The following is a 25,706-nucleotide window of genomic DNA, read 5'->3' on the forward strand; positions in this document are numbered from 1 at the left end:
GTCTGTATGTGGGATCCGAACCCTCGGCGGGAGCGCCTCCGCGCTTCCCAAGCGGCGCACTAGCGCAGTGCGCCACCGGGCCGGCCCGAGATGCCTGGTTTAATGGGAAGCAATGGTTCACCAGGTCAGCCTGGAACACCATGATCTAAAAGGAACAAAGGTGAACCTGGACTTCAAGGGATGCCTGGGGCTTCTGGGCTTAAGGGAGGACCAGGAGCAATGGGTCCCCCAGGAGAACCAGGATACGTGGGTCTACCTGGGATGCAAGGGAAAAATGGGGACAAAGGATATCAAGGTGAAAAAGGTATTCAGGGTCAAAAGGAAGAAAATGGAAGACAAGGAATTCCAGGGCAGCAGGGAATTCAAGACCATCCTGGTGCAAAAGGAGAGAGAGGTGACAACGGGGAACCTGGTGTCAGAGGTGCCACTGGACCAAAAGGAGAAACTGGACTGGATGTTCTGAGGGGGCCTGAGGGTCCCAAGACAACCTGGGGAAATGACCTCAGGAACCTCTAGGATTGGATGGGAAGCCTGGAAGAGAATTTTCAGAACACTTTTTTGAGAGGTTTCTACTGATGTATTAAGAGTCCAGCTACTAGTCGTACTTCAGAGCGAAAAAATTCAACATTGTGATACATTGCCAATACCAACATGGTTCCCCTGGTATTCCTGGGCCACCTGGTCCCATAGGCCCAAAAGGTCCTCGCGGATTTCCTGGTTTGCCAGAAAGAGATGGTGTTCCTGGATTAATGGGTGCCCTTGGACGCTCAGGTGCCAGAGGATTAAAAGGTTTAACCGGGAAGGAACTGGGCAAAGGATGTCCAAGAGTTGGGGCATCCTGGAGAATAAGGTTCCCCTGGTCCCCCAGCTCCAGAGGGCCCTCCTGGAAGAAGCAAAGAAGGTCCTCTGGGAGACCCAGGTATTCCTGGCAAAGATGGAAATCACAGGAACCCGGGACTCCAAGGGCAACCAGGCCCCTCTGGCATCTGTGATCCATCTCTATGTTTTAGTGTAATTGTTGGAAGAGATCCACTTAGAAAAGGACCAAACTATTTAGTGTCTGATGCCTTATTCGGCAGCCTAGGCATGGTACTATTCTTTTATGGTCTTTTGCATCTCAGGAAGATAACTAACAGTAATCCCTTGAAAAGAAACAAAAGTAGCTTGGTGTTTGTATTATTTTCTTTCCTTAAGGGAAAAATATATACAAGGTGTCATATACTGATTTTAGAGTCTCCTCAGTAACAGGAACCTTTAGATTAGTAGCATTAATTAAATCTCAAGGGTTTCTTGTAAAGTCCATTTGCTTTCATCAAAGTTGAATATAAAAATCCACCATTGCCTGTTAGCCAGTCAGTTTTAGTCACTGTGAAATATTTCACCTTGTTTCCATGCAGTAAAGATTTGAGTTCAGTTTCATGTCTGTGTGAATTTCATTTTTCCCACTTCATAGCTCATGCATCTACATTAGCCAAAACATGTATCTGGTCATTGGATATAAGATCAGGGCTGATATTCAGCTGGAATAGGAAGTATTGCCACACTAGTTGTTTACTCCAGTGTCTGTGCGTATTGGTTAGGGTCAGTGGACTGTTTGTTGTTCAGTGTCTGGGATATCACCTCTGAATAAGAGTAATGTGTTTCTTATTTCAATTTCAAACTCTAAAATCAGATTAATGATTATGCTAAGAAAGAGTGCTGATTACATTGGGAATGGCGAAAATTATGTAACATTAAAAACATTTTAAGGGCCGGCCCGTAGCTCACTCGGGAGAGTGTGGTGCTGATAACACCAAGGCTATGGGTTTGGATCCCTGTATAGGGATGGCTGGTTCACTCACTTCGGAGAGCATGGTGCTGACAACACCAAGTCAAGGGTTGAGATCCCCTTACCAGTCATCTTTTGAAAAAAAAAAAAATTTTTTTTTAGAAAAAAAACATTTCATTGTACAATATATTCAAAGAAAATGCAGGTTCAGAAGTAATAAAAAAGACTTCATTTAAAAAAAGATTAAAGCAATATGAACTCTCCCAAGTAAGTATCAAATGACATGTTTAACTATTACTAGTCTTGCTTATCTATTTTTTGAAAAAAAAAATTTTTTTTAATGATTACTTATCTAAATATTTGCTTTTCTTCTGAAGAAGAACTTTATAGTAGTATTTTTTTTCTCTGTTCTAGGCTGTCTTTTGGCTTCTGGTGGCTCTGATCTAATCTGTTTGGGAATGCTAGTTTTAAAGGAAAGGTGTTAATTAACCTATTTTCTACTGTTACTATGTGAACACTAATTGCTCCTAATTTCTCTTCCTTCACCTGTCCCTAACATAAGGCTTTTAATTCTTGGTTAATAATTTCTCCATTTACACACTGTTCTTAAAGGGAGCATATTATTTTTCTTCCAAACATTTTTAAACCACCAGATGAAATTAGTTATGCTTTAAATAAATTTTCCTGGGATTGTTTAAAGTAGTTTAGGTAGAACAGTTATTTCTTTGTATTTTCAGAGACTAAACAGAAATAGGTGCATTCACCTGTTGTTGAACCCACAGACAATGAAGACAAAATATTTGTTGATGCCCACCATTTCTAAAGCAATGTAACAGTTTTTGGCATACTTTTAAAATTAATGAGATTTTCACTCATATTATTTAATGTATTAGGTTGAATCATATGAGATTGCACATCTTCAACAGTTTTCAGCCTATAAAAATGGCAATTATATATAGTTCTAACCTAATGTGTGATTTTAGAGGTTCTTATATTCTCTTAGAATTTTCGTCACTTGGGCCGGCCCGGTGGCGCACTCGGTAGAGTGCGGCGCTTGGGAGCACGGCGGCGCTCCTGCTGAGGGTTCGGATCCCATATAGAGACCGGTCCGCTCACTGGTTGAGCGCGGTGCGGGCGCGACACCTAGGGTTGCGATCCCGTTGCCGGTCACAAAAAAAGACAAAAAGGGAAAAGAAAAAAAAAAAGAATTTTCGTCACTTTAAAATTCACCTTTATAATAGCTATTTTGTGTATAAACAATTAAGTATTGAATACATATCCCTTAATCTGAAACTTCCCTTTTAAAATAATGTGCAGTTAGATGATTTTGAGTGACACCAGAGTAATTGTGATAGTAAATGAAAAAAGCAGGAGAAAATATATGTTGTTAGTGTGACTGAGCTGTGGTGTAAAATAAGAAAATATACATTATATATTGTTAACTATTCTTTAATGTATGTTTGAATGTATAAGGTAATCATTTATAAATTTATATACTTAAATTGGTTTTATTGAGGTAAACTTGCACAACAATAAAATTCTCCCGATTTTAAGCATGCAATTCAACTAGTTCTGACAAAGGTATATGTTACCACCACCACCCTCAAGATATAGAACTTTTTTTTTTTTTTTGTCTCTTTTGTGACTGGTAAGGGGATCGCAACCCTTGGTGTGGTGTCGCCTGCACCGCGCTCAGCCAGTGAGTGCACCAGCCATTCCTATATAGGATCCGAACCCGCGGCGGGAGCATCGCTGCGCTCCCAGCGCTGCACTCTCCTGAGTGTGCCACGGGGCCGGCCCAAGATATAGAACATTTTCATCACCCTAAACAGTTCCCTAGTGCCCCTTTGCAGTCTGTCCTGATCCCACTCCCAGCCTTCAGTGGCCACTGATGTACTTTGTCACAATAGTTTTGCCTGTTCTAGACTTTTCATATAAATGGAATCATACAAATGTAGCTTTTTCGTGTCTGACTTCTTTCATGCAGCATATCCATGCTTTGTATCAGTAGTTTGCTCTTTTTGTTGCTAAGTAGTATGATTTTTTTTTTCCTTTTTGTCTTTTTTCGTGACCGGCAACGGATTGCAACCCTCAGTGTTGCGCCCGTACTGGACCGGGACCGGCAACGGGATCGCAACCCTTGGTGTTGCGCCCGCACCTCGCTCAGCCAGTGAGCGGCCAGTCTGTATGTGGGATCCGAACCCTCGGCGGGAGCGCCACCGCACTCCCAAGCGGCGCACTGTAGCAGTGCGCCACCGGGCCGGCCCTAAGTAGTATGATTTTAATCCATTCACCAATTGATGGACATTTGAGTCATTTCCAGGTTTTGGCTAGTAAGAATAAAACTCCTATGAACATTTGCTTACAGGTCTTTGTTCTTAAGTTTTCCTCTGTATTGAGTAAATATCTCAAGTTAGGACTCCTGAGTCCTATGGTAAATGTCTATTTAACTTCATAGGAAGTTGCCAGACTGTTTTTCAAAGTGGCTGTACTATTTTACATTCCCCCCAGCAATGTATGAGAGTTTCATTTGACACCATTTGGTATTGTCATCCTTTAAAAATGTATCCATTCTAATGGGAAATGAGTGGTATCTCATTATGATTTTAATTTGCTTTCCCTGATGACTAGTGATGTGGAGCATCTTTTCATGTGCTATTAGTCATCCCTGTATTTCTTTTTATTGGTTTATTAAGCTTAGTGGGTTATAAGAGTTCTTTACAAATTGTGAATACTGTCTTTTATCAAATGTGTTTTGCAAGTATTTCCTCCCCATCTGTGGTTGCCTTTGCATTCTTATAACAGTCTCTTTTGACGAGCAAACTTTTGGTAACCTTTGTTTAAAATCAACCAACCATAGAAGTGAGTCTGTTTCTGGATTCTCTTCCATTCTCTTGACATATGTCTATCTTATGCCAATACTGTTTTCATCATAGCTTTGGAGAAGTCTTGAAATTAGGTAGTTTGAGTGCTTCAGCTTTTTCTTTTTCAATGTTGTTTTAGCTATTTGAGATCTTTTGCATTTCCATATAAATTTTAGAATCAGTTTATCAATTTTTGTGAAAAAGACTACTGGGGTTTTGGCTGGGATTTTGTTGAATTTATAGATCAAATTGGAAAGAATTGATACCTTAATGATATTGAATCTTCCATTCCTACCTGATGTATCTCTTCATTATTTAGGTCTTAAATTTCTTTCAGTAATGTTTTATAGTTTTCTTACACATGTTATGGTAACTTTATTCCTAAGTATTTTGTGTATTTTGATGCCATTGTAAATGGCATTTAAAATTTTCAATTTCTAGTTGTGTATTGCTACTATAGGGAAATAAATTTGATTTTATGTTAACCTCTTACTCTGTGACCTTGCTAAACTCACTTATTCTAATAGTTTTTTCCTAGATTTCATAGAATTTTCTACACAGGTGACCATGTCTTCTGTAAATAAAGACAGTTTTCTTTCTTTTTAGTTTGTATGCATTTTATTTCTTTTTCTTTTCTTATTGTACCAACTAGGATCTCCAGAACAGTTTTGAACAGAAGTGAAGAGTGGCATTCTTGCCTCTTTCCTGATCTTAGGGGAATCTCATTGTACTTTTACCATTAAGTATGGTGTTGGCTGTGGGGTTTTTGTTTTTGTTTTAGATTCATTTTATTAGATTAAGAAAATTCCCTTCTATTTCTAGCTTGTTGAGAATTTTTCAAAGAATCAGATCCTAGTTTCATTATTCTTCTCCATTGTTTTTCTCTTTTCTCTTTCATTGGTTTCTGCTCTAATCTTTATTATTTCCTTTCTTCTGCTTACTTGGGTTTAATTTGCTTTGCAAGTCCTAACTGCTTCAGCCTCTCTGAACTCTGATCTCTGTCTCATCAACTCAGCAAAACTGTTGGACTGTGTTTTAAATTTCCTTTCCCTGGGCCGGCCCGGTGGCGCACTGCTACAGTGCGCCGCTTGGGCGTGCAGTGGCGCTCCCGCCAAGGGTTCGGATCCCACATACAGACCGGTTCCCGCTCACTGGCTGAGCGAGGTGCGGGCACGGCACCGAGGTTTGCGATCCCGTTGCCGGTCCCGGTCCGGTGCGGGCGCGACACTGAGGGTTGTGATCCGTTGCCGGACACGAAAAAAGACAAAAAGCAAAAAAATAAATAAATAAATAAATTTCCTTTCCCTGGGCCGGCCCGGTGGCGCACTGCTACAGTGCGCCGCTTGGGCGTGCAGTGGCGCTCCCGCCAAGGGTTCGGATCCCACATACAGACCGGTTCCCGCTCACTGGCTGAGCGAGGTGCGGGCACGGCACCGAGGTTTGCGATCCCGTTGCCGGTCCCGGTCCGGTGCGGGCGCGACACTGAGGGTTGTGATCCGTTGCCGGACACGAAAAAAGACAAAAAGCAAAAAAATAAATAAATAAATAAATTTCCTTTCCCTGCAGTACTGCCTGGAAATTTCCTTTAGGCAATAAGCTCTGTCAGTTGTAGGGCTCACCTTGTTTGTTTCTCTCTCTGAGATCATAGTTCTGCATTGCCAGCTGTCCAGTGTCTGAAAAACAGCTTTTTGCTATATATTGTTAAGCTTCTTACTTGTTTATGGTGGAAGGGCAATTCCTATAGAAATTAATCCTTCATGGGCTGAAGTAGAAGTCCTGTATAAATTTTATACTTTGCAAACTTTTTAGAATAATGGGAAAAAATTAATTCTATCCCTCTGCCTTTTAACCAGTTCATTCTGTCTTCTATATGCTCCCTCTTCTGGAATTGTATTTACTAATCCAGAATAATAATAAATCAAAGAATAACAAATTGATTCCCTGATCTGTTGCAATTCCAATGCAGTGTTTATCCTTAAATTATTTGCAGGTGAGGACATTTCAGAGTACAGGTTTATGCTGGATTTTACAAGTTCTGTTAGTATGGTGTAGGGAGTATTTATACATGTTTTTATTGTTATTTATTGACTAATTTCTGTCCTATAGCTAAATGGCCTTCATTCTGAGTATGACAGATGAGACATCTCTTCTTCACTTTCTTTCCAAATACATATAACCCTGAAGCATTGGAGAGACTAAGTGGATTTTTGTTCTTTTAAGTTGCTTTCAGCTTGTTTTCCATCACTAGATTCAGTCTTTGTCTAAATATATTACATGTAATTCTTGTTATTGTCACTGGTAACTTAATTCAACATTTGTTTGCTACTGTTCTCTTCTTGTTCACTTGAGTAATATGTAGTTTAAAAATATAACCACATTAACAGTGTTTACTTGTCTGATTTTTTTCTCCTAGGTGGTATAGCTGTATGCTGGGGAAGAAATGCAGCCTCGCTCCTCTGAAGGAAGAGCTTCGCATACAAGGGGTAAGGCTTTGTCATTACTGTTCTTCTGTATCTCTTGATGGTAGTTTGAGTATAGAATTCTTCTTTATACCCTAAAACTCTGAATGTGGTTTCTTTGTTTTGTTTTTTGCTTGTTTTTTTTAATTCTATAATTTTAGGGCTAAAGCGACTTTTTATAGATTATTAAAACAAGGTCTCTTTGACAATTATAACAGAGAAAAGGTGGGGAAAAGTGGGATAAGAAGAATGTCAGAGAGAAACCAGAAATTGAGATACTTGGTGTCTACCACTGACCTCACATCTGACACCTTTATAGAAAACGAGGCTACATAGGTTAAGGAGCTTGTTCCGAGTCACACAATTTGTAGTTATCGAAGAACGACTAGAACCAGAATGGAGCCTCAGTCCAGTTTGCTTCCACTAGGGTGATGGCCCACATGAGGGCAGCCCCCTGCTCCTGTTTTGAAAGGCAGGTGGCAAATAAATACTCCCTCGCCATTCCCCTCCCAGTTTATGGTGTTTGACATGAGTAGGCATGAGCAAGATGACTTCTCAGTGAAAGGGGTCAGATGTGTGTCAGTGGTAGAATCCACATAATCCACATTTCTGATCTCTGGTTTCTCTCTGATATTCTTTGTGTGTGTGTGTGTGTGTGTGACCGGTAAGGGGATCGTAACCCTTGGCATGGTGTCGCCCGCACCACGCTCAGCCAGTGAGTGCACCGGCCATCCCTATATAGGATCCGAACCTGCGGCCTCGGCACTCCCAGCGCCGCACTCTCCGAGTGAGCCATGAGGTCGGCCCTCTCTCTGATATTCTACTCATACTGTTTTCCCCTCAACACTGTTTCTTTGGTAAAACTGTAAAAGCTACAAAGTAGTAGTTTCTTTTTCTTTTCTAATATTTGATAGATTACATAGCTCCGCCTAGGCAGGCTTTGGTTGGCTATTTTTCTTTAAAAAGGAAACAAAAAAGCACTTGAATCATTTTACAAATGATTCTCTGAAGAGCTGTGTTTTAGGTGTTCTACCTTCGAGCCAAATCTGTCTTCTCTTTTATGAGAGGAAAAACAATACAACTTTGTTGAGAGACTATTCATTGAGTATTAGGCAGTTATGTATAATCATGTTTTGGATAATAGTGTCTTAAATAGATAAAAAGAAGAACCAATGGATAATTTAACATGAGACAGCAGTCAGAACCGTATTGGTGGAATGACTTGAGTTTGATGAGATGCTGTGATTGTCGGTTTCAGGTTCCTAAAGTCACCTACACTGAATTCTGTCAAGGTCGGACAATGAGATGGGCTTTAGCTTGGAGTTTTTATGATGACGTAATAGTACCAGTAAGTAGAGACCTTGCTTCGGCTTCTCCAAATGCCAGCACATGGTGGGTTTTAGTAGGTTATAAATGAAGTAAGTCTATATTCTCCTGTTCCCTGAAGTTTGCCCCAAATGCTTATGTCAGAACAGAAAGTGGGGGCCGGCCCGGTGGCGCACTGGATAGTGCGCCGCTTGGGAAGCGCGGCGGCGCTCCCGTCCGAGGGTTCGGATCCCACATACAGACCGGCTCCTGCTCACTGGCTGAGCGAGGAGCGGGAGCAACGCCGAGGCTTGCAATCCCGTTGCCGGTCCCCGGTCCGGTGCGGGGGCAACACTGCCCGTTGCGATCCGTTGCCGGACACGGAAAAAAGACAAAAGACAAAAAAAAAAAAAAAAAAAAAAAAAAAAAAAAAAAAAAAAAAAAGAACAGAAAGTGACTGTAAACAAGACACAGTTGTAGAAGGTTGCCTATGGTGACCATGGAGTCTTTCTCTGTGGGTTTGTACAACACAGGGATTCTTGCTCAGCAAACACAAATGCATCAGAAATGCATCTTTTAGGAATTAAAAATTCAGGTAACATAACCTGTAGGCAACTTTGCAGGTATAATTATTCTGGTGTACATTCCTTCAGAATTGAAATTGATGTCTGTTTCTTTTCCTTTACCCCTGCTGCTTTCCTAGAGTAGCTGCCTCCTGGGGTTCTTGGAGGTTTTAGAAGTTGCTGTTTTGGGTTGTAAGCTTTTGATGTGTAACACTTGGGGATCAATCTAGTAAAGAATTCTACCTCAGCTTTAAGATTAGTACTAGAATATTGACTATTTTTGAAGCTGGGTGATAGATTTTTATCCAATTCTTTCTACTTTGGGTATGCTCGAACATTTTCTGGAATAAAAAGTTTAAAATATGATTTGTTCACAAATGTCTCTTTGTCCTCTCTGCTTCTGTATGTAAAGGAGAAATGCTTCTTAGCCAGCCAGACAGAATGATTTTCTGGGCAGTGCTGAGTGGTAGTGATAGAATAGCATCTTCCAGTCCTCACATCTCCCCCGCCAGGGTGGTTGAGGTCTTGCTGCCTGGAGTCTCTCACCTTAAGTCTGTGCACACGCTGCTCAGCCTGTACTCCTTTGTCCTGTAGTATGTATGGAGTCCTAGTGCCTGCTCCTTCGGGTCTCTATCCCCTGTCTGTACAGCAAGCTTGTTCTGGGTGCTCCTCTCCCCAGGTCTTGGCCACTTTTGGTCTCTAAAGTCATCTTAAATGTTTCTGTGTGTCTGAGTCTCTCTCCCAGAGGAGTAAAAACATGTAGAAGCACAAGGGGACAATTTGCAGATGCTACTGTGTTTCTGAAAACATGAACTCAAATTTGAGACTGAGCCTGTCCTTTCTCCACTCTGCAACAAGGTGTGCTGCTTGAATGGCCTTTCCCATGGAAGCCTGGGCTCGCCTCGATACAGGGTAGGGTATCTAGAAGTTAGTTGTTTGAAATAGGCACTGGTTGTAAAAAGGTACTTCTGCTTTTTTGCCCCCCCCCCCCCGGAAGGACTGTCCTTTCTGTCATCTTCTGGAATACCAGGACCTTCACACCAAATGGTTAAAATCAGTAGTAATACCCTAAGTTATCCCCATGCACACTAACAGCTGGCGGAAAGTGGAACAGCACCTGTTTCCAAATGCTTTCTGCATAACCTGTGTCCCACATTTGCTGGCACCGCAGGTGGAAGAGCTGATAATGAGCTCTGGCACTCTCCACACCAGCTCAGAGACCAGAATTGCCCTTGCCCTCTTGGATTAGTAGCCATTTCACATCCAAGTATCAAAGGGCACTATGTTCCTGTGTTAGCAAAATCAGCTTATTTTGAAAGTGAACCCCCTCAGCCTCTCTCCCTCCCTCTCTTTTAGGGCATCCTTTAGCCCAGATTATAGTTTCTAACCATCAAAGAATATCTCTTGCTAAGGGCCTAAGATTTCTCCCGTGCTAGAGTATTCCACCCCCCCCCACCATTACCCCTAATCCCAAGCTGTTAATAATGCATTCCCCAGTGTTCCATTAGATGCACTTAAACTGCTACAGGAAAAATGGCAATTTCTGATTTGTAGTAACCCAGCAACAGTTTCTTAGCACTGGTGCCCTTGATCAGCAACTGCTTTCCCTGGGGGTAGTCCCGAGGTACTTGTGAGATTTTTATTTGGCCGTCCTCTTGGTTCTCTTTCCCTCTCCCTAGACCTCTCCTCACCCCCTTGCGTTTTTTGAAAAGCTCACTTGACTTTCCTCCTCTTGCCCCTGTTGGGGTTGGGAAATGAGGAGGATGCTGCTTTAGACAAGAAGAAGCAGCTAAGGAATAGAGCTAGTTAAGGAGAAATATTGACCTACTTCCCCACCCCCCACCTCCTGCCATTTTAGGGTAAATGTGCAAGTTACTATGGCAACTTCTGTTTTCACTTATCTCAGGCCTACTGACTCATTTCTGTTGGTGCTGAATGCTGAAAAATTCTAATTCACTGGTGATTCGAGTGCCTACACTAAGCCCATTGCTGTTGCCTAGATTTATTTTAGCAACAAAAAGACGGGTCCCAATGTTGATAGAAATTTTGCACCATCATTTCTGACTGATGATAAATTTAAGGGAGCATTTTGTGAGGGTTGTTCTTTACAGAATTCCAACAAGCCACTTAGAAAGCCCTTTTGTCCCAGTTCTCTAATTGTTTGAGGCATTTTTTTTAGCTTTTCTTTGGTTTGTACAAAGTTTGACATTTGGTAAAAAAAAAAAAGGAAAAAATGTGGCTCTAGTAAGTTGTGCACTCTTGGTATGAGCATTGCCAGGAGCTGTGGTTTAAGAGTATCCCCCTGCATTCAACACATTTCAGTTAAGCCTGGGACTTTGCCATCTAGAGAGTAATAACTCAAGGGCCTTTTGGAGAGCAGATGGAGGAGAGGGGTCAAATTAATTGCAAAGGGGTAACTTTGTGAGTGTCAGAGCTGGCGTTTCCTGACAGTGCTCTACTTACTACTCCATAGGTTTTCAAACTAGTTGCAAATAATTGAAGGATTCCGTGCAGTTGCCTCAGGGGTTGACAGCTAGGGGCAGACATAAGGTTGATACTTTGGACCTCACTATCATTTTAACCAGAGTTGAACTACTTTTATCAATTTTATGTATTGATTTTATTTATTGAAAGGGTTCTGCTATTAAGAAATGGTTTGAAAACCAGTACTATGCCAGGCTGTGCATTACACTACAAAAGAGATGTAGTGATTAGGGATCTTTTTGAGCAAGACCGAAGCTAAGGACGTTCTTCTTAATCATTTTTCTTATTAAATATCATCTTCATTGTGATAGTAACAAAGAAATAAGATCATTTTCTATCCCTTATGAAGATTACTTTTATGGGAAGGAAAAACACACATGAAATAATTGATACAAAATTGTACAAGAATAAATGTCAAAAGGAATAGTAGGGACAAGAGTGGTCAGGACAAAAGAGTTCAGAGAAGGGGGTTGGCTGGTTGGCTTAGTTGGTTAGAGCTGCAGCCTTAGAACACCAAGGTCAAGGGTTTGGATCCCTGTACCAGCCAGCTCCCCCCTGCCCAAAAATAACAATAATAATTTTAAAAAATAAATAGAGTTCAGAAAAGGAAATGGTTCAGGCTGGGCTAGTCAGAGACAACTCAGTGCCTGACTCATAGGTAGTTGATGCTCAGTAAACTTGCTGAATGTTTAAAGGAATGATGGTAGGACTTGTATTGAGGAGCAACATTGTGAGCAGGACATCAGTAGGTTTATTAGATTTTAAGTGCTGGATATAATCTTTGTTATTTGAATGCTTCACACATATTATTTCATTTTATTTAAATCTGTCAGCAATCAAGTGAAGTAGATGGTATTATCCCCTGTTTATAGATGAGGAAACTGGAAGTCTGAAGTAAAGTCAGAACCTAGATCAGTCTGATTTCACAGATGAGCACTTAGTCATTCTGATACTCTGCTCCCCAGGATACTGCCTGTATTTCTGGCTTGGCCACGATAACCTCATCATCTTGCTTATGGACCATCCCAAAAGCCTTTCATCTAAGTGTCACTTGGATTCATCTTCAGTGCACCATTCTGCTCAAAAACTTGTCAGTGGCTACCTACTGCCAGTGCAATGAAGAACAGCTCCTCATTTACCTCCTTGTGCCTTCTAGGTCCATTCTTGACTTTCCCTTCCATCCTGATCACTCCCTGTTTTCCTCACTTGACTGTCTTCTACCACGTTAGCCTCTGTAGACTTCTCTTGATGCCAAAGTCATAGCTGACTTTGTTCACACCCTCTATCTGGTTCTTCCCTCTGACTTCTCTCCACTGCAACCCAGCTCAATTCCAACTTCAGCATAAAGCTTTCTTAACCAGTTAGCCCATAAAAATCTCTCCTGCCTCTGGACTTGCATTTCTCTCTTTCAGTCATCCCTACTCTGCATAAACTTCCTTGTGATACTTTGCGCTGGTTTTTTGTTTAACTCTGGCGTGATGGATCACACCAGAACTCTCTTTCATGGCACACAGAAAGGGACTTTTGTGAGCTGGCCCCTGTCTAGCTTTTATTTATTTATTTATTTTTTTATTTATTTATTTTTTTAAAGATGACCGGTAAGGGGATCTTAACCCTTGACTTGGTGTTGTCAGCACCACGCTCAGCCAGTGAGGGAACCGGCCATCCGTATATGGGATCCGAACCCGTGGCCTTGGTGTTATCAGCCCTGCACTCTCCCGAGTGAGCCACGGGCCGGCCCCTGTCTAGCTTTTATGTATTTATTTATTTTTTTATTTATTTATTTTTTTATTTATTTATTTTTTTAAAGATGACCGGTAAGGGGATCTTAACCCTTGACTTGGTGTTGTCAGCACCACGCTCAGCCAGTGAGGGAACCGGCCATCCGTATATGGGATCCGAACCCGTGGCCTTGGTGTTATCAGCACTGCACTCTCCCGAGTGAGCCACGGGCCGGCCCCTGTCTAGCTTTTATGTTGAACATGTTTTCTCTAAGCTTCAGTTTCCTCTGTAATCTGTAGAATGGTGAGTAACATTACCTATCTCATAGGGTTGTTTTGAGGATTAAATGTACTTAACACAATATGTAGTGAGTGCTCAGTAAAATATATCGTATTATCATTTCCCAGCTTTTCTTCCCATCCACCCCGTATTTGATGCTCCAGTAATGTTGAGCTATTGCACTCTAATCCTTCTGCCTGGACATTCCTCCTCTGGCCATCAAACTCCTCAGATACCGAGCAGATACTCTGGTTCAGGTACTACCTCTTGTGAAGCTTGCCCTGACTCTTCCTCAGCTGACCTTGGTGATCCTTCTCTTCTGTTAACTATACAGTTGTCTTCCGGTATCCAAAGGGGATTGATTCCAAGACCTCCCTCAGATACCAAAATCCACAGAAGCTCAAGTCCCTGATATAAAATGGGATAGTATTTGCATATAACCTACACATGTCCTCCCATATACTTTAAGTCTTCACTAGATAACTTATAATACCTAATGCAATGTAAATACTATGTAAATCGTTGTCATACTATATGTCGTACTGTTTAGGGAATAATGACCAAAAATGTTTGTACGTGTGCAGTACGGATACAATTTATTTTTAATGTTTTTGATCTGTAGTTGGTTGAATCCATGGATGCGGAGGGCCAGTGGTACTTTGTCCCTACCTACCCCCACTATTGTATCTTTTATGTGGCTTCGGTGTAGATAGTGTCTGGCACAGAAGCCCTCAAATAAGAATTGTTGAATGGATGAAAATGAAGAAATAAATGATGCGGTACAGTGATTCTCAGACTTTTCTCCCAAAGTACCAGCTATAGCAGAAGACAGTTGGTGACATCAAGACCCTGGATGTCAAGGTGGCAAAAAAGAAGTTCCCAGGAGACCTTCTATGTTCATGAAGTCTCCTTTTTTCTCTAAAATCCATTTGAATTTTGTATTCTATTCCATGATATGTTTCTTTTTATTTATTTATTTATTTATTTATTTTTTTTGTCTTTTGTCTTTTTTGTTCCGTGTCCGGCAACGGATCGCAACCCTCAGTGTTGCCCCCGTACCGGACCAGGGACCAGCAACGGGATCGCAAGCCTCGGTGTTGCTCCCGCACCTCGCTCAGCCAGTGAGCGGGAGCCGGTCTGTATGTGGGATCCGAACCCTCGGGCGGCAGCGCCGCCGCGCCTCCCAAGCGGCGCACTATCCAGTGCGCCACTGGGCCGGCCCTCTTTTTATTTTTTAAAATGTAGAATAATTTAATACTGAGTCAAATTGACCTTCTGAGAAGATACCTTATATTTATCATTTGGTTCCATTGTTATTTCTACGAAGTATGACAAATAATGTTATTTTTATAAACCATAAAAAATGGGTTAATTCAATATTTATATATTTTTACATTTAATTTCACCCTTTCTATTCCCCAAAATGCTGATTGTAGAATTAAATACAGTGCCAGCTTTGTATGCATTTTATTTTGGTTTCGGCTTCTAATTTTTTTAATTCCCAAGGGAACTCTCTTTTGGATCTTGGAATTTTGTTAAAATTGATTTCAGAGCCCACATAGCTTATCTGGAATGTCTAGATGGAATGTCTTTGTGCTTGATTTTATTTTTTTTAATAGCTGAAAGCTATTATAACTATTACACAGCTTCTCAAAATATTGTCATACATAGTTCTCCAAGGTGACTAAGGAGACGGTCTTCCCATGAGTGAAAATACTCATTTGTGTAAATGTTTATTTAAAAGTCAGCCTTGCTAATTTATAGCTTATAACACAGACATTTTGCTTCCTCCATTAACATGGAAGTTTCCTAAGGGCAGGATCCATACATTCATTTATCCTATCGTTTTTTTGAGCAGTACGTAGTAGTTAGCACTTAGTAAATATTCACTGAACAGATTTCTAAACTATTTCTTCTCCCATTTTCCTACTTTCCTTCCTTCATTAAAGATAAGGGTCAAGGCATATATTTTTTAAGCTTTGGATTGATTGATTTTTTAATTGACACATAATAATTGTACATATTTAAGGGGTACAGAGTGATATTTCAAGTGCTTTGATTTATTAATTTGTTCTTTTTTCATGTTTTCTTATGGTAAACATTTTGGAGAACATGGATAATTTGGGGGAAGAAAAGAAAAATCACTATAAACCCCACCATCTGGAGATAACCACTGTTAATAGTTTTGAGTATGTACTTCCAGGTTTCTTTCTTTTTTACAGAAGATTTTATGATAAAAGCAACTTGGCCCCATCTCAGCCTCTTCATTCTGTTCCCTCCACAGAGAGAACATAGCGGATTCTGTTTCCTGTGGTGATTGCCTCCATAGCCTCTTAATCTGTGCTGTCTAATGGCCACTAGTCACGTATGGCTCTTTATCTTTTTTTTTTTTTTTTGTGTGTGTCCGGCAACGGATCGCAACCCTCAGTGTTGCACCTGCACCTCGCTCAGCCAGTGAGCGGGAACCAGTCTGTATGTGGGATCCGAACCCTCGGCGGGAGCTCCGCCCTGCTCCCAAGCGGCACACTGTAGCAGTGCGCCACCGGGCCGGCCCCATATTTGAAAGATTTTTAAAGAAACGTTTCTATTGTGGAAAACAAATTTATAAAAAGATAGAGTATAGTGAACTCTCACTTATGTATACCTATTTCAACTATTGACAGCTCATGGTGATTCCTGTTTCATCTATACTGACGTGTACTCCCCTCGCCTGCCGTGATTATATTGAAGCAAATCTCAGACAGTGTATTATTTCATCTATAACTATTTTCATATTTATCTCTAAAAGATATTTCTTAAAAAAAAGCAGCCCACAATACCATAATCACACCTGAAATAATTAACAGTGATCCCTTCCTGTCAGCTATACAGTTGATCAAATTTTCTTATCATCTCAAATGTTTTATCAAACTAGAATTTTAATAAATTTTATACGTAGTAGTTAGTCGATGTCCTTTAAATTCCTTTTACTCTATAGTGTCCCCACTTTTCTCTCTTTCCCATTCTCCCTCCCTTGCAATATTTGTTGAAGAAATTAGGATATTTGTCCTATAGAGTTTTTAATGTCTGGATTTTTCTGAGTACATCTCCATGATGTTAACACATTCCTCAGACCCTGTCTTTCCTGTAAATAGGTAGTTAGATCTAGAAATTGATCAGATACAGGCTAGATTGGGTGGGGGGAGATTGGGGGTATGGAGAGCACTTTCTAGGTAGTGTGTGGTCTACTTCCATCTCAAGGTACATAATGTTTCATTGTGTCTCTGTGATGTTAGCCGTCATTAACGATCATTGCTAGATTCATTAATTTGTTTAGAGTTGCAAAATGATTGATAACTCCATTGATACATATGTGAAGAGAAACTTCCTCTTAACAATTGTTTGGTTACCTTGAGGAAAGTTCATCTAGTAAAGGCAGAATAAATGCTTGATTCTTTTGCTTTATTTTCCAGCCTTAAAAATAATGACTTGGTGGTTCCCTAGCTCTTACAAAAGAGACCAAAGAGAGTGGTTTGGTTTTTGTTTTTAGAGTATTATGAACCCATGGATTTACACTTTTTTGATATATATTTTTTTCAATCTATTTCGCCTATTATCTTTATTGATGTACAGGTTGTGTTCCATCTTTGGCCATGGGAGTTTATTCAAGTTGGCTCCTGAGCCTTTTTTTTTTTTTTTAATCATATCCAGCATAGTCTTTGATAGCTTCCTTGCTTTCTAATATCACAAGTTGTTGGGCTGGCCTGTGGCTCACTCGGTAGAGTGCGGTGCTGATAACACCAAGGCCACGGGTTCGGATCCCATATAGGGATGGCCGGTTCGCTCACTGGCTGAGCGTGGTGCTGACAAGTTGTTCTAGGCTCACATTTTTTCCTTTCCCAGACCTGAAATCAACCATTTCTCCAACAAACTCTGGTTTAGTTTACTGAGAAATGGTATTTAGAGGTATTTATTTGGGTACGAGGGATGCTACTGGGTTAGTCATTCTTTCTAGGCTTTTCCAGCAGAGCTATGAATTATTATGGTTTTCTTTTTGGAAATAAAATATATTGTAAGTTTAGGCTGATATTTTCTGTTCAGATTCAGGTCTGCAGATTTTTAGTGAACTTCATCAGTTGTCTATCTATATCTCCCATTCAAAGATCCCATACCAAAAAACTCAGTCCTCAGCCACACCAACGTATTACTCACTTGTTTTGTCCCACAGTACACCACAAGAGTCTCAAAATTAACGTTACCGTCGACAAAGTGATTTCTGAAAATAGCTATTTTTTTTTTTTTTTGCTTTTCTTTTTTTTCCCCCTGAGGACTATCTCATGACGGATTTTAAAGTCATTTGGAATGTTTCCTCTTTACGGGCTTATGCCACCAAGTCAGTACAGAGTTAGTTCATTTTTTAAAATTTCACTTTAGATTTTTAGGAAATGCTTTTGTTGTTATTTAATTTCATTTTGTAATTATAAAAGATATTTATATGGTTTCAAAATAAAATCTCATAAAAAGGTATAGTCAAAAGTCTACTCTTGGGCCGGCCCGGTGGCGCACTCGGTAGAGTGTGGCGCTTGGGACTGTGGCGGTGCTCCCGCCGAGGGTTCGGATCCCATATAGAGACAGGTCCGCTCACTGGTTGAGCGCAGTGCGGGCGCGACACCGAGGGTTGCGATCCCGTTGCCGGTTGCGATCCTGTTGCCAGTCGCGGTACGGGCGGGCGCGACACTGACGGTTGCAATCCCGTTACCGGTCACGAAAAAAAGACAAAAAGGAAAAAAAAAAGTCTACTCTCTCTTGTCTCTTTCACCCTAATCCCTCACTTACCCATCCATGGCTTACTACTTAAAGAATTTTATAATTTATCCTTCCATTGTTTTTTTTTTTAATATGAGGAAATACACATATATAGTTAGAGCTATGCTTTCTTATATCAGTAGCATTCTGCAAAAAGTTTTCTTCCTCTTGCTTTTTTTTTTTTTTTTTTAATAGCTTTTTACTATTTTTACATATATCCTGGGAATGATGTCAAGACATTTTAAAGAAATGTCCACTGGATTGTTAATAAGGAAGCTACACCCTTAGGCAACAAAATATTCAGTCCACTCCCTGGCAGCAGAGCCAGTATACACTTGAAGGAGGCCCTCTTGGTGAGAGAGTCTGGCTCTCCTTCCCAGCATACCACATGATAGAGTTTGGATGTGTTGTCCCCACCAAAACTCATGTGGAAATCTGATCCCCAGTGTGGCAGTGTTGGAAGCTTTTTGAGTCATGGAGGTGGATCCCTCATGAATGAATTAATGCTCTCCCTGGGGGAGGAGGGGTAGTGAGTGAGTTCTCGCTCTGTTAGTTCCTGGGAGAGCTGGTTGTTTAAAAGACCCTGGCACATCCTCTTTCACTCTCTTGCTTCCTCTCGCCATGTGATCTGCTCGTACCCACTGGCTGCCTGCCGCTTTCCACCATGAGGAAAAGCAGTCTGAGGCCCATGCCAGATGCAGCTGTCCCAGAATCGTAAGCCAAATAAATCTCTGTTCTTCATATATTACGCAGTCTCAGGTATTTCTGTTATAGCAACACAAAAACAGACTAATACACCACCTGTCTATATCCCTGCCAGGTGTTAGTGTTGGACCCTAGGCTCTGTTTCTTCAAATATCAGTGGCCTGTGCTGAGTAACAGCGCACAGGCATTCTGTTGGTTTCTAGAGGACCAGGGGCAGTAGCCATTCAGAGGGTGGCAGAGCAGCAGAGACCCCAGAGCAGTGGCCAAGAGTACCCTTTCCCCTTGTGGTCATTCAAGGAGCTGCTTTGCCAAAACAAAGAGGCTGTGGCTTCATGTTCAGTAGATCTCTGGCAAATGGCTCCCTTCTCTTCTTTCAGATACTGGGGGGAACTTAACGATTTTATGCAGCTGGTGGCTTCATTTGGAGTTTTTTGCGTTAGTTATAGTTAACAGCAGAGCTTTATTTTTATTTATTTATTTATTTTGACTATTAAAAAGTTTAACAAAAAGTTTGATATGAAAATGTACATGACCCGATTTTGACACCATAGTAAAACAGGCTCTTCGGAGAGGGGAAATGGGTTTCTCTGAACGGCCATTATTTATACTCATCCAGGCTTCTTACATGATGATACTATTTCCTTGTGTTACCACCATGCCAATATTGTTCTGTTGCCCTCAAGTTGCCAATTCAACACATTCGTCTATCACAAGACTCATAAAGGGATCAAATCCCTGCGATATTCCTTGGACATGTCTGCCACCATGTAATTTCCATGATAACTTCTTGCCATAAATTTTTTCAATTCAGGAGGGTAAGCTTTAGCAATATATGAGGGTACTTCAAAGAGTTCATGGAAAGATTTGTGTTATCTTTTAATTCTATTTTTTTCACGAACTTTCTGAAGTACCCTCATAGCAGATGCCACACTGATTTGTGTGAAGTTACGCCTCATTTGAAAGTCTCTTGACTGTACGACTGAGATCTAGAAATTAAAGTGAGGATTTAAGAAATTTGTAGACAGTTCTGGTAAATAAAGCATATTTTAAAATTTGAGAACCTTTTTGCCTGATTTACGGCTTTAGTCTAATGTCTTTTAAACAAGGAAACAATATAACGCTTGAAGCTTCTCCTTTATTGATTATCATTTATTGAATCATTGCAATTCAAAAGATATAAAACCTGTATCCTCTGTGGGACTTACAACTCCTCACCAGACTTCTTTTACGTGTAACTTCCTTAGTGCATCTTCTAATCTGAAATCAGTTGTGAATTCACTTTCTGGTTCTTTGCATTAAACTGGATTAGCCATTGTAAATGATTTTTTTTTTTTTTTTTTTTTATAAACATTCAAAGATTGAATTATTTTATATATATCTTGCCTGCTAACCTAGATTACAACAGTTTGAATATAGCACTCTCCTTTTAAAATATTTGTCATTTGAGATTACAAGTATATTGGCAAAATGATTATTTCAATTGGAAAACAGCTGCTACAAACATGAGCTACTAGTATTTTGTGGCAGAGTGTTAAATTACCTAATATCAGGGACCTGTGAAGTTGAATTTAACTATTAATTTCTTAACACCTGGTCTTGTATTTTACTGTGAGGTGGGGACTGGCCTATTTGGCACCCTAAAAGCTCTCCCTGGCTGCAGGCCACAACTCATGTGGCTGTTGGTGCTGCTTCTGGCGCTCACTCCACCCTTCCCACACTGGCCAGTGGAGCGGCCAGGGGCACCTGCTCACAGGAGAGGGTGCGCTGCCGGCTGGGTGCTTGGGGATTTCACTGGAGCTGGCCTGAATAGGCCATGTATCCTTTGAACACAACCATACATTTAGAAACGGACTTCCACGTATGTGGACTCAGCCACTGACAGAAACGTGCGCTGCTGTGGGTGCTGCGGTTAACATGAGTGTGCTATGGCATTTTTGTTGGTCACTTCCGGGTGTGCCTGCAGGTGTCCACGAAGTTTGTCCACAGCCTCTGCCTTTTTGCACTCTGCTAGGGTGTTTGTTTCATTGTGGTGGAGGTATGGGAAGCCAAATTTATGTACCGTGTGGAGTCCTGAACAGGGCTCCATTCCTAGTTTTCATTTTTATAGACTGGTCCTGTAAATAAGCAGAAGTGAGCGAAAAGAAAAGAGCAGCATGGGAATGGTTGTTATAAGCCATATTTAAGTTAATCTTTAATCATTTAAAAGCTTTGTTTGAGAATTTCTAGGGTATAAATTTTCTGTCTCTTGAATGAGTAGGTATCTATAGTGAGGAAAACTAAATTCCGAACAATCCTGAAAGTATGTATGTATGTATGTATATGTACATATTTAAAGCAGTTCACTAGAAGTCTTTAGAAATGCTGCAGCTGGGCCGAGCCCGTGGCGCACTCGGGGGAGAGTACGGCACTGGGAGCGCAGCAGCACTCCCACTGCGGGTTCGGATCCTATATAGGGATGACCGGTGCGCTCACAGCGCTCACTGGCTGAGCGCTGTGCAGCCGGTCTCAAAAAAAGGACAAAAAAAAAAAAAGAAAAAGAAATGCTGCATCTGTTGATAGACCATTGTATATGGAAAATGGGGGTCAGGATGCAAGGAGAATGAGCCACAATTGAATAGAGAAGTTTTCATTTTACTCCTGAGATAATAGAGTAATAAGTTGTCTATTTTGTTTCTTACTCATAACTTTGAAAGTACATTCTTGATAGAGCTCTTGTTAGTTTTGGTGAGATTATATTTTTTCTCTTTTAATTTCTAGAAATGATGAAGAGTCCATTCTTACTTTTGGAGAAAGAGTATTGCAGGCCAGCTTTAGTGTGATAAGTGAGAAACAGCAGTGTCTTCACTTTGCTGGTGGAATCTGTGAGCACAAGTGATTACTGCCTCTGTCACAAGAGCTGTGAGAAGAGCTATGGGAGTGCTGTCCTTTTGGCCAGACTGTAGATGTCCTTTGGTGTGCTTGGAGGGCTGTTGGGGATGGTGCTGTTGCAGTGAGCTCTCCGTGGTAAAGGCCTTGATACTGGGAACTGGAAGGGGAATCTCAGTCTTGTCACCCATTGTCCTCACACATACCACCTTCTTTCCTCCTTCCCAGTTTAGTAATCTTATTTTACGAGCCTTACTGCAAAGTGTTAGACTCTCAGTAGAATGTAGAAATTGTGTTTCTTGCTGGCCAGGTAGTTCAGGTAGTTAGAGCACAGTGTTGATAACACCAAGGTCCAGGGTTTGGTCCCTATACCGGCCAGCTGCCAAAAAAAAGAAGAAAGAAATTACATTTCTTATGCTGGGTAATTGAGTAATAACAATACTACTGTCTTAATGTCAGTCTGACTGTCTCATCTTGTCTGAAACATAATTGAACACAATCGGGCTCAGACAGGTCTTAGAATCCACTGTTCATTTCTCAAGAGCAGGTTCTTAAACAAACACCTTTGTTCTGGTCCTTTGCTTTCTTCTAAGCTTGTTTTCCAGCATTCTGTAATTTCCATTTTTTATTAGTTAATTTCTGGTATAAAGGGAAAATATAGATTGTTTCTTAGAAATATTGTTTGTGTTATTACTTTTAAAGTTTTCTAGCATAAAATGGCTATATTTTGTTGTGTATATATGCAGTGTGGGGCTGCTGTTCAGTTCTTATAAGGTCTCCCCCAGTACTTTGACCTTGCTCTGTGTGTGAGCGCGTGTGCACGCATGCCATGTGCCCTGTCAGTGTTGCCAAGTTGGATCAAAGTTAGCAGCAGCATGGTTATCAGGGATTCACTTTTGCAGCAAAAAATCCTCAAGCCTGACTAGGTGTTTCCTCTTTTTGAGTCTTTTTCCTTAATATCCTCACCTGTTCATTTTGCCCCTGACCTTAGAATTGTGTTAATTTTTTAAAGTTTTGATCAATTTAGTCAACAAATACAAATCTGTCTCTTACAACAGTGTTGTAATATATATATTATATATATGGTCTGAACCAAGAGTCATTTTTAAAAAAATATCATTTAGAAAGTTTTTCCTTTAAAGAAATAAATTTTTAAATACAGTGGTGTCATTTGGTTTTTAAAATGGAACTTGAGTCCCTCTAGTGGATAAGGTATAATTCACCTTCCAAGCTTGAGATAGAAAGGAAGATGACAGTCTTGATTTTCATGGACCCAGCTTTCAAATCCAGTGTTCTTTTTTTTTTTTTAAAAAGATGACCGGTAAGGGGATCTCAACCCTTGGCTTGGTGTTGTCAGCACCACGCTCAGCCAGTGAGCAAACCGGCCATCCCTATATAGGATCCGAACCCGCGGCCTTGGTGTTATCAGCACCGCACTCTACCGAGTGAGCCACGGGCCGGCCTCTCACTGTGTCTTTTGAAATACCCAATCCCTGCAATTTCTGAGTATTTATTTGGTTTCACAGTGACAGCTTACTTCTCACTTACATCTTTTTTTATGGTAGATATCAAAGTATCTAATTTTTTCATTTCACATTTTGACATTTAAACTGATAATTTTATTTTTTAAATGTTGAATCCAGTGTTCTCATCGCTACTGGTGCCCTCCTCCCCAGCTGAGAGGCAGTGCGTAGCTAGTCACTGGCTTGGTCCTGATATCAGCCAAGGTTCAGCACCCCTGCTCTTCTACCCATGTGATCTTAGTGGCCCTGGTCATTGCTAGCATGTGATCTCACACGCTGTGGTTCACCGGCTGCTTTATTTCAAGCCTCAGCAAGTCTAAATTCAAACTGTAAGTTGGTGATTCTACCCCATGCAGTTCTTTGTAGAAGAGAACACAGTGCCCCCAGGGTCCCTGAGTTGCCCTGAAATAAATAATTATACAGGCCTGCTTTGGGCACAACAGATAGATTGAGGACACTTAGCAACTGGAGGAGCCAATACATACGCAACAAAATAGCTAGTTTACTCTATGTTAGGAAACTCTTAATGTCATTTCAGAATATCTGATAGACAGAATAGAGGCAGCATGGTATGGCTGAAAAGAATTTGGATTTTAGGTTCAAATCCTAACTCTGCAGTTACTAGCTATGTGACCTTCAGCTGTGATTACATAGCCTCTCTATCTTAGTTTTCCCTTTTGTAAAATGGGGAGATGTTGGGGCCGGCCTGTGGCTCACCTGGGAGAGCGTGGTGCTGACAACACCATGTCAAGGGTTGGGATCCCCTTACCGGTCATCATTTTAAAAAATAATAAAAATAAAATAAAATAAAATGGGGAGATGTTAAAACTATCTCGTAAATAATTCCTTGAACTTGGTAAGATAAGTGAACAGACATGATGTTGATGGGTGGGGAGGTGAGGAGAAGGAGGGAGAAAAGGAGGAATTGGTAAAGGGACACGAAAACCAACTGCATTGTATATTGGTAAATTAAAAAATAAAAAAAATTTTAAAATTCTTAACAATTGAAAAAAACCAAAAAAGTATCTTGTAAGATTGTTTTAAGTATTGGAAATAATACATGCAAAGCCTTTGCTCTAGGATTGGTAGCAGAAATCATGGAAATTTCCCTAGCCAAGTCCATTATAATGCATGGGATTTAATTGTAGGGATAATTTTCTTTTCTTCATGCCTGCTTTTTTCTTTCAGTCACCACCAAGTAAGCGAAGAAAATTAGAGAAGCCAAGGAAACCCATCACATTTGTAGTGTTGGCGTCTGTGATGAAGGAATTGTCCCTGAAAGCCTCATCTCTGGGCTCTGACACACTGGAAGGCATAGTGGTTGTGACGACATGGATAGAAAGAATTCTCACTGATCTGAAGGTACCTGGCTGAGCGTATTGATGAAGGACTCACAATAAACTCTTTTTTCCTTTTTTCTTTTTCTTTTATTTTTAAAAGGAGTTTAGAGAGAAGAGAAAAAGTGATTTCCTGTAAAATTCTGTTTTTCCTTCAAATAGGTCCAGCATAAACGAGTTCCCTGTGGAAAGGAGGAGGTTAGCCTTTTCCTAACAGCCATCGAAAACTCCTGGATTCATTTAAGGAGAAAGAAAAGAGAGCGAGTGAGACAACTGAGGGAAGTTCCTCGAGCACCCGAGGACGTCATCCAAGCCTTGGAAGAGAAAATGGCCACGCCCAAAGAGTCTGGCACTAGCCAGGATTTGGCCAAGGGCCCCCGGGAGAGTACCCTGTGTGGGCCTGCTCTGCAGGAAGGCGAGTCTGTCACTGTTGAGGGCCATTGCCCAAACCAGGAGTCACTCTCCCAAGAAGAAAGCCCAGAACCCATGGAGGATGAAAGGAGTGAGGAAAAGGAAGGGGTAGAGATTCTGGAAAGTTGTAAAGGCTCTAGCAATGGAGCCCAGGACCAAGAGGCTTTTGAGCAGTTCAGCAACCCAGTGGCTGAAAAGGGGAAACGTCTCCAGGAAGTGGCCGGACATTATCTATTTAAGTGTTTGATAAACGTCAAGAAGGAGGTGGATGATGCCTTAGTTGAAATGCACTGGGTTGAAGGCCAAAACAGGGATTTGATGAACCAGCTTTGTACCTATATACGTAACCAAATTTTCAGGCTTGTTGCTAGTTAACTGCAAACTTCTGGCCAAGTTCTCTGTAAAGCAGCTTGCTTTGGAGTGGCCTGTGGAGTAACGAGGAATTCTACCATTGGCCCATTAGGAGCATTATGTGAAATTATCTTAAAAAGCAGAAACCAATTAATCCATTTGTAAATCCACCTTCCTCCCCGCTTTTTTTTTTTTTTTTTTTTTTTTTTTTTTTTTTAAGTTATAGGGAAATGGAGTATGGTAGTTCAGGAGGAAGAATTGTGGTTATCAGCAACAACAAAAAGT

General features: G+C 40.9%; 1 protein-coding gene and 1 pseudogene across 1 annotated transcript; both read left to right on the forward strand.

Annotated features, from left to right (window-relative positions):
- The first annotated feature begins 112 nt into the window (after nt 1-112).
- LOC103584898 lies at nt 113-1,471 on the forward strand (annotated as a pseudogene).
- Nucleotides 1,472-2,021: 550 nt separating this feature from the next.
- On the forward strand, nt 2,022-25,623 carry METTL16 (methyltransferase like 16). The gene is made up of 5 exons (XM_008565714.1): nt 2,022-2,035; nt 7,046-7,115; nt 8,350-8,439; nt 24,511-24,684; nt 24,822-25,623. Exons 1-5 carry the CDS (start codon nt 2,022-2,024, stop codon nt 25,443-25,445), a joined length of 972 nt encoding a protein of 323 aa, XP_008563936.1. The 3' UTR covers nt 25,446-25,623.
- Nucleotides 25,624-25,706: the final 83 nt, after the last annotated feature.

This window comes from Galeopterus variegatus, unplaced genomic scaffold (genome assembly GCF_000696425.1).
Source record: "Galeopterus variegatus unplaced genomic scaffold, G_variegatus-3.0.2 Scaffold201, whole genome shotgun sequence".
In the NCBI taxonomy this organism is placed as follows: Eukaryota; Metazoa; Chordata; class Mammalia; order Dermoptera; family Cynocephalidae; genus Galeopterus; species Galeopterus variegatus.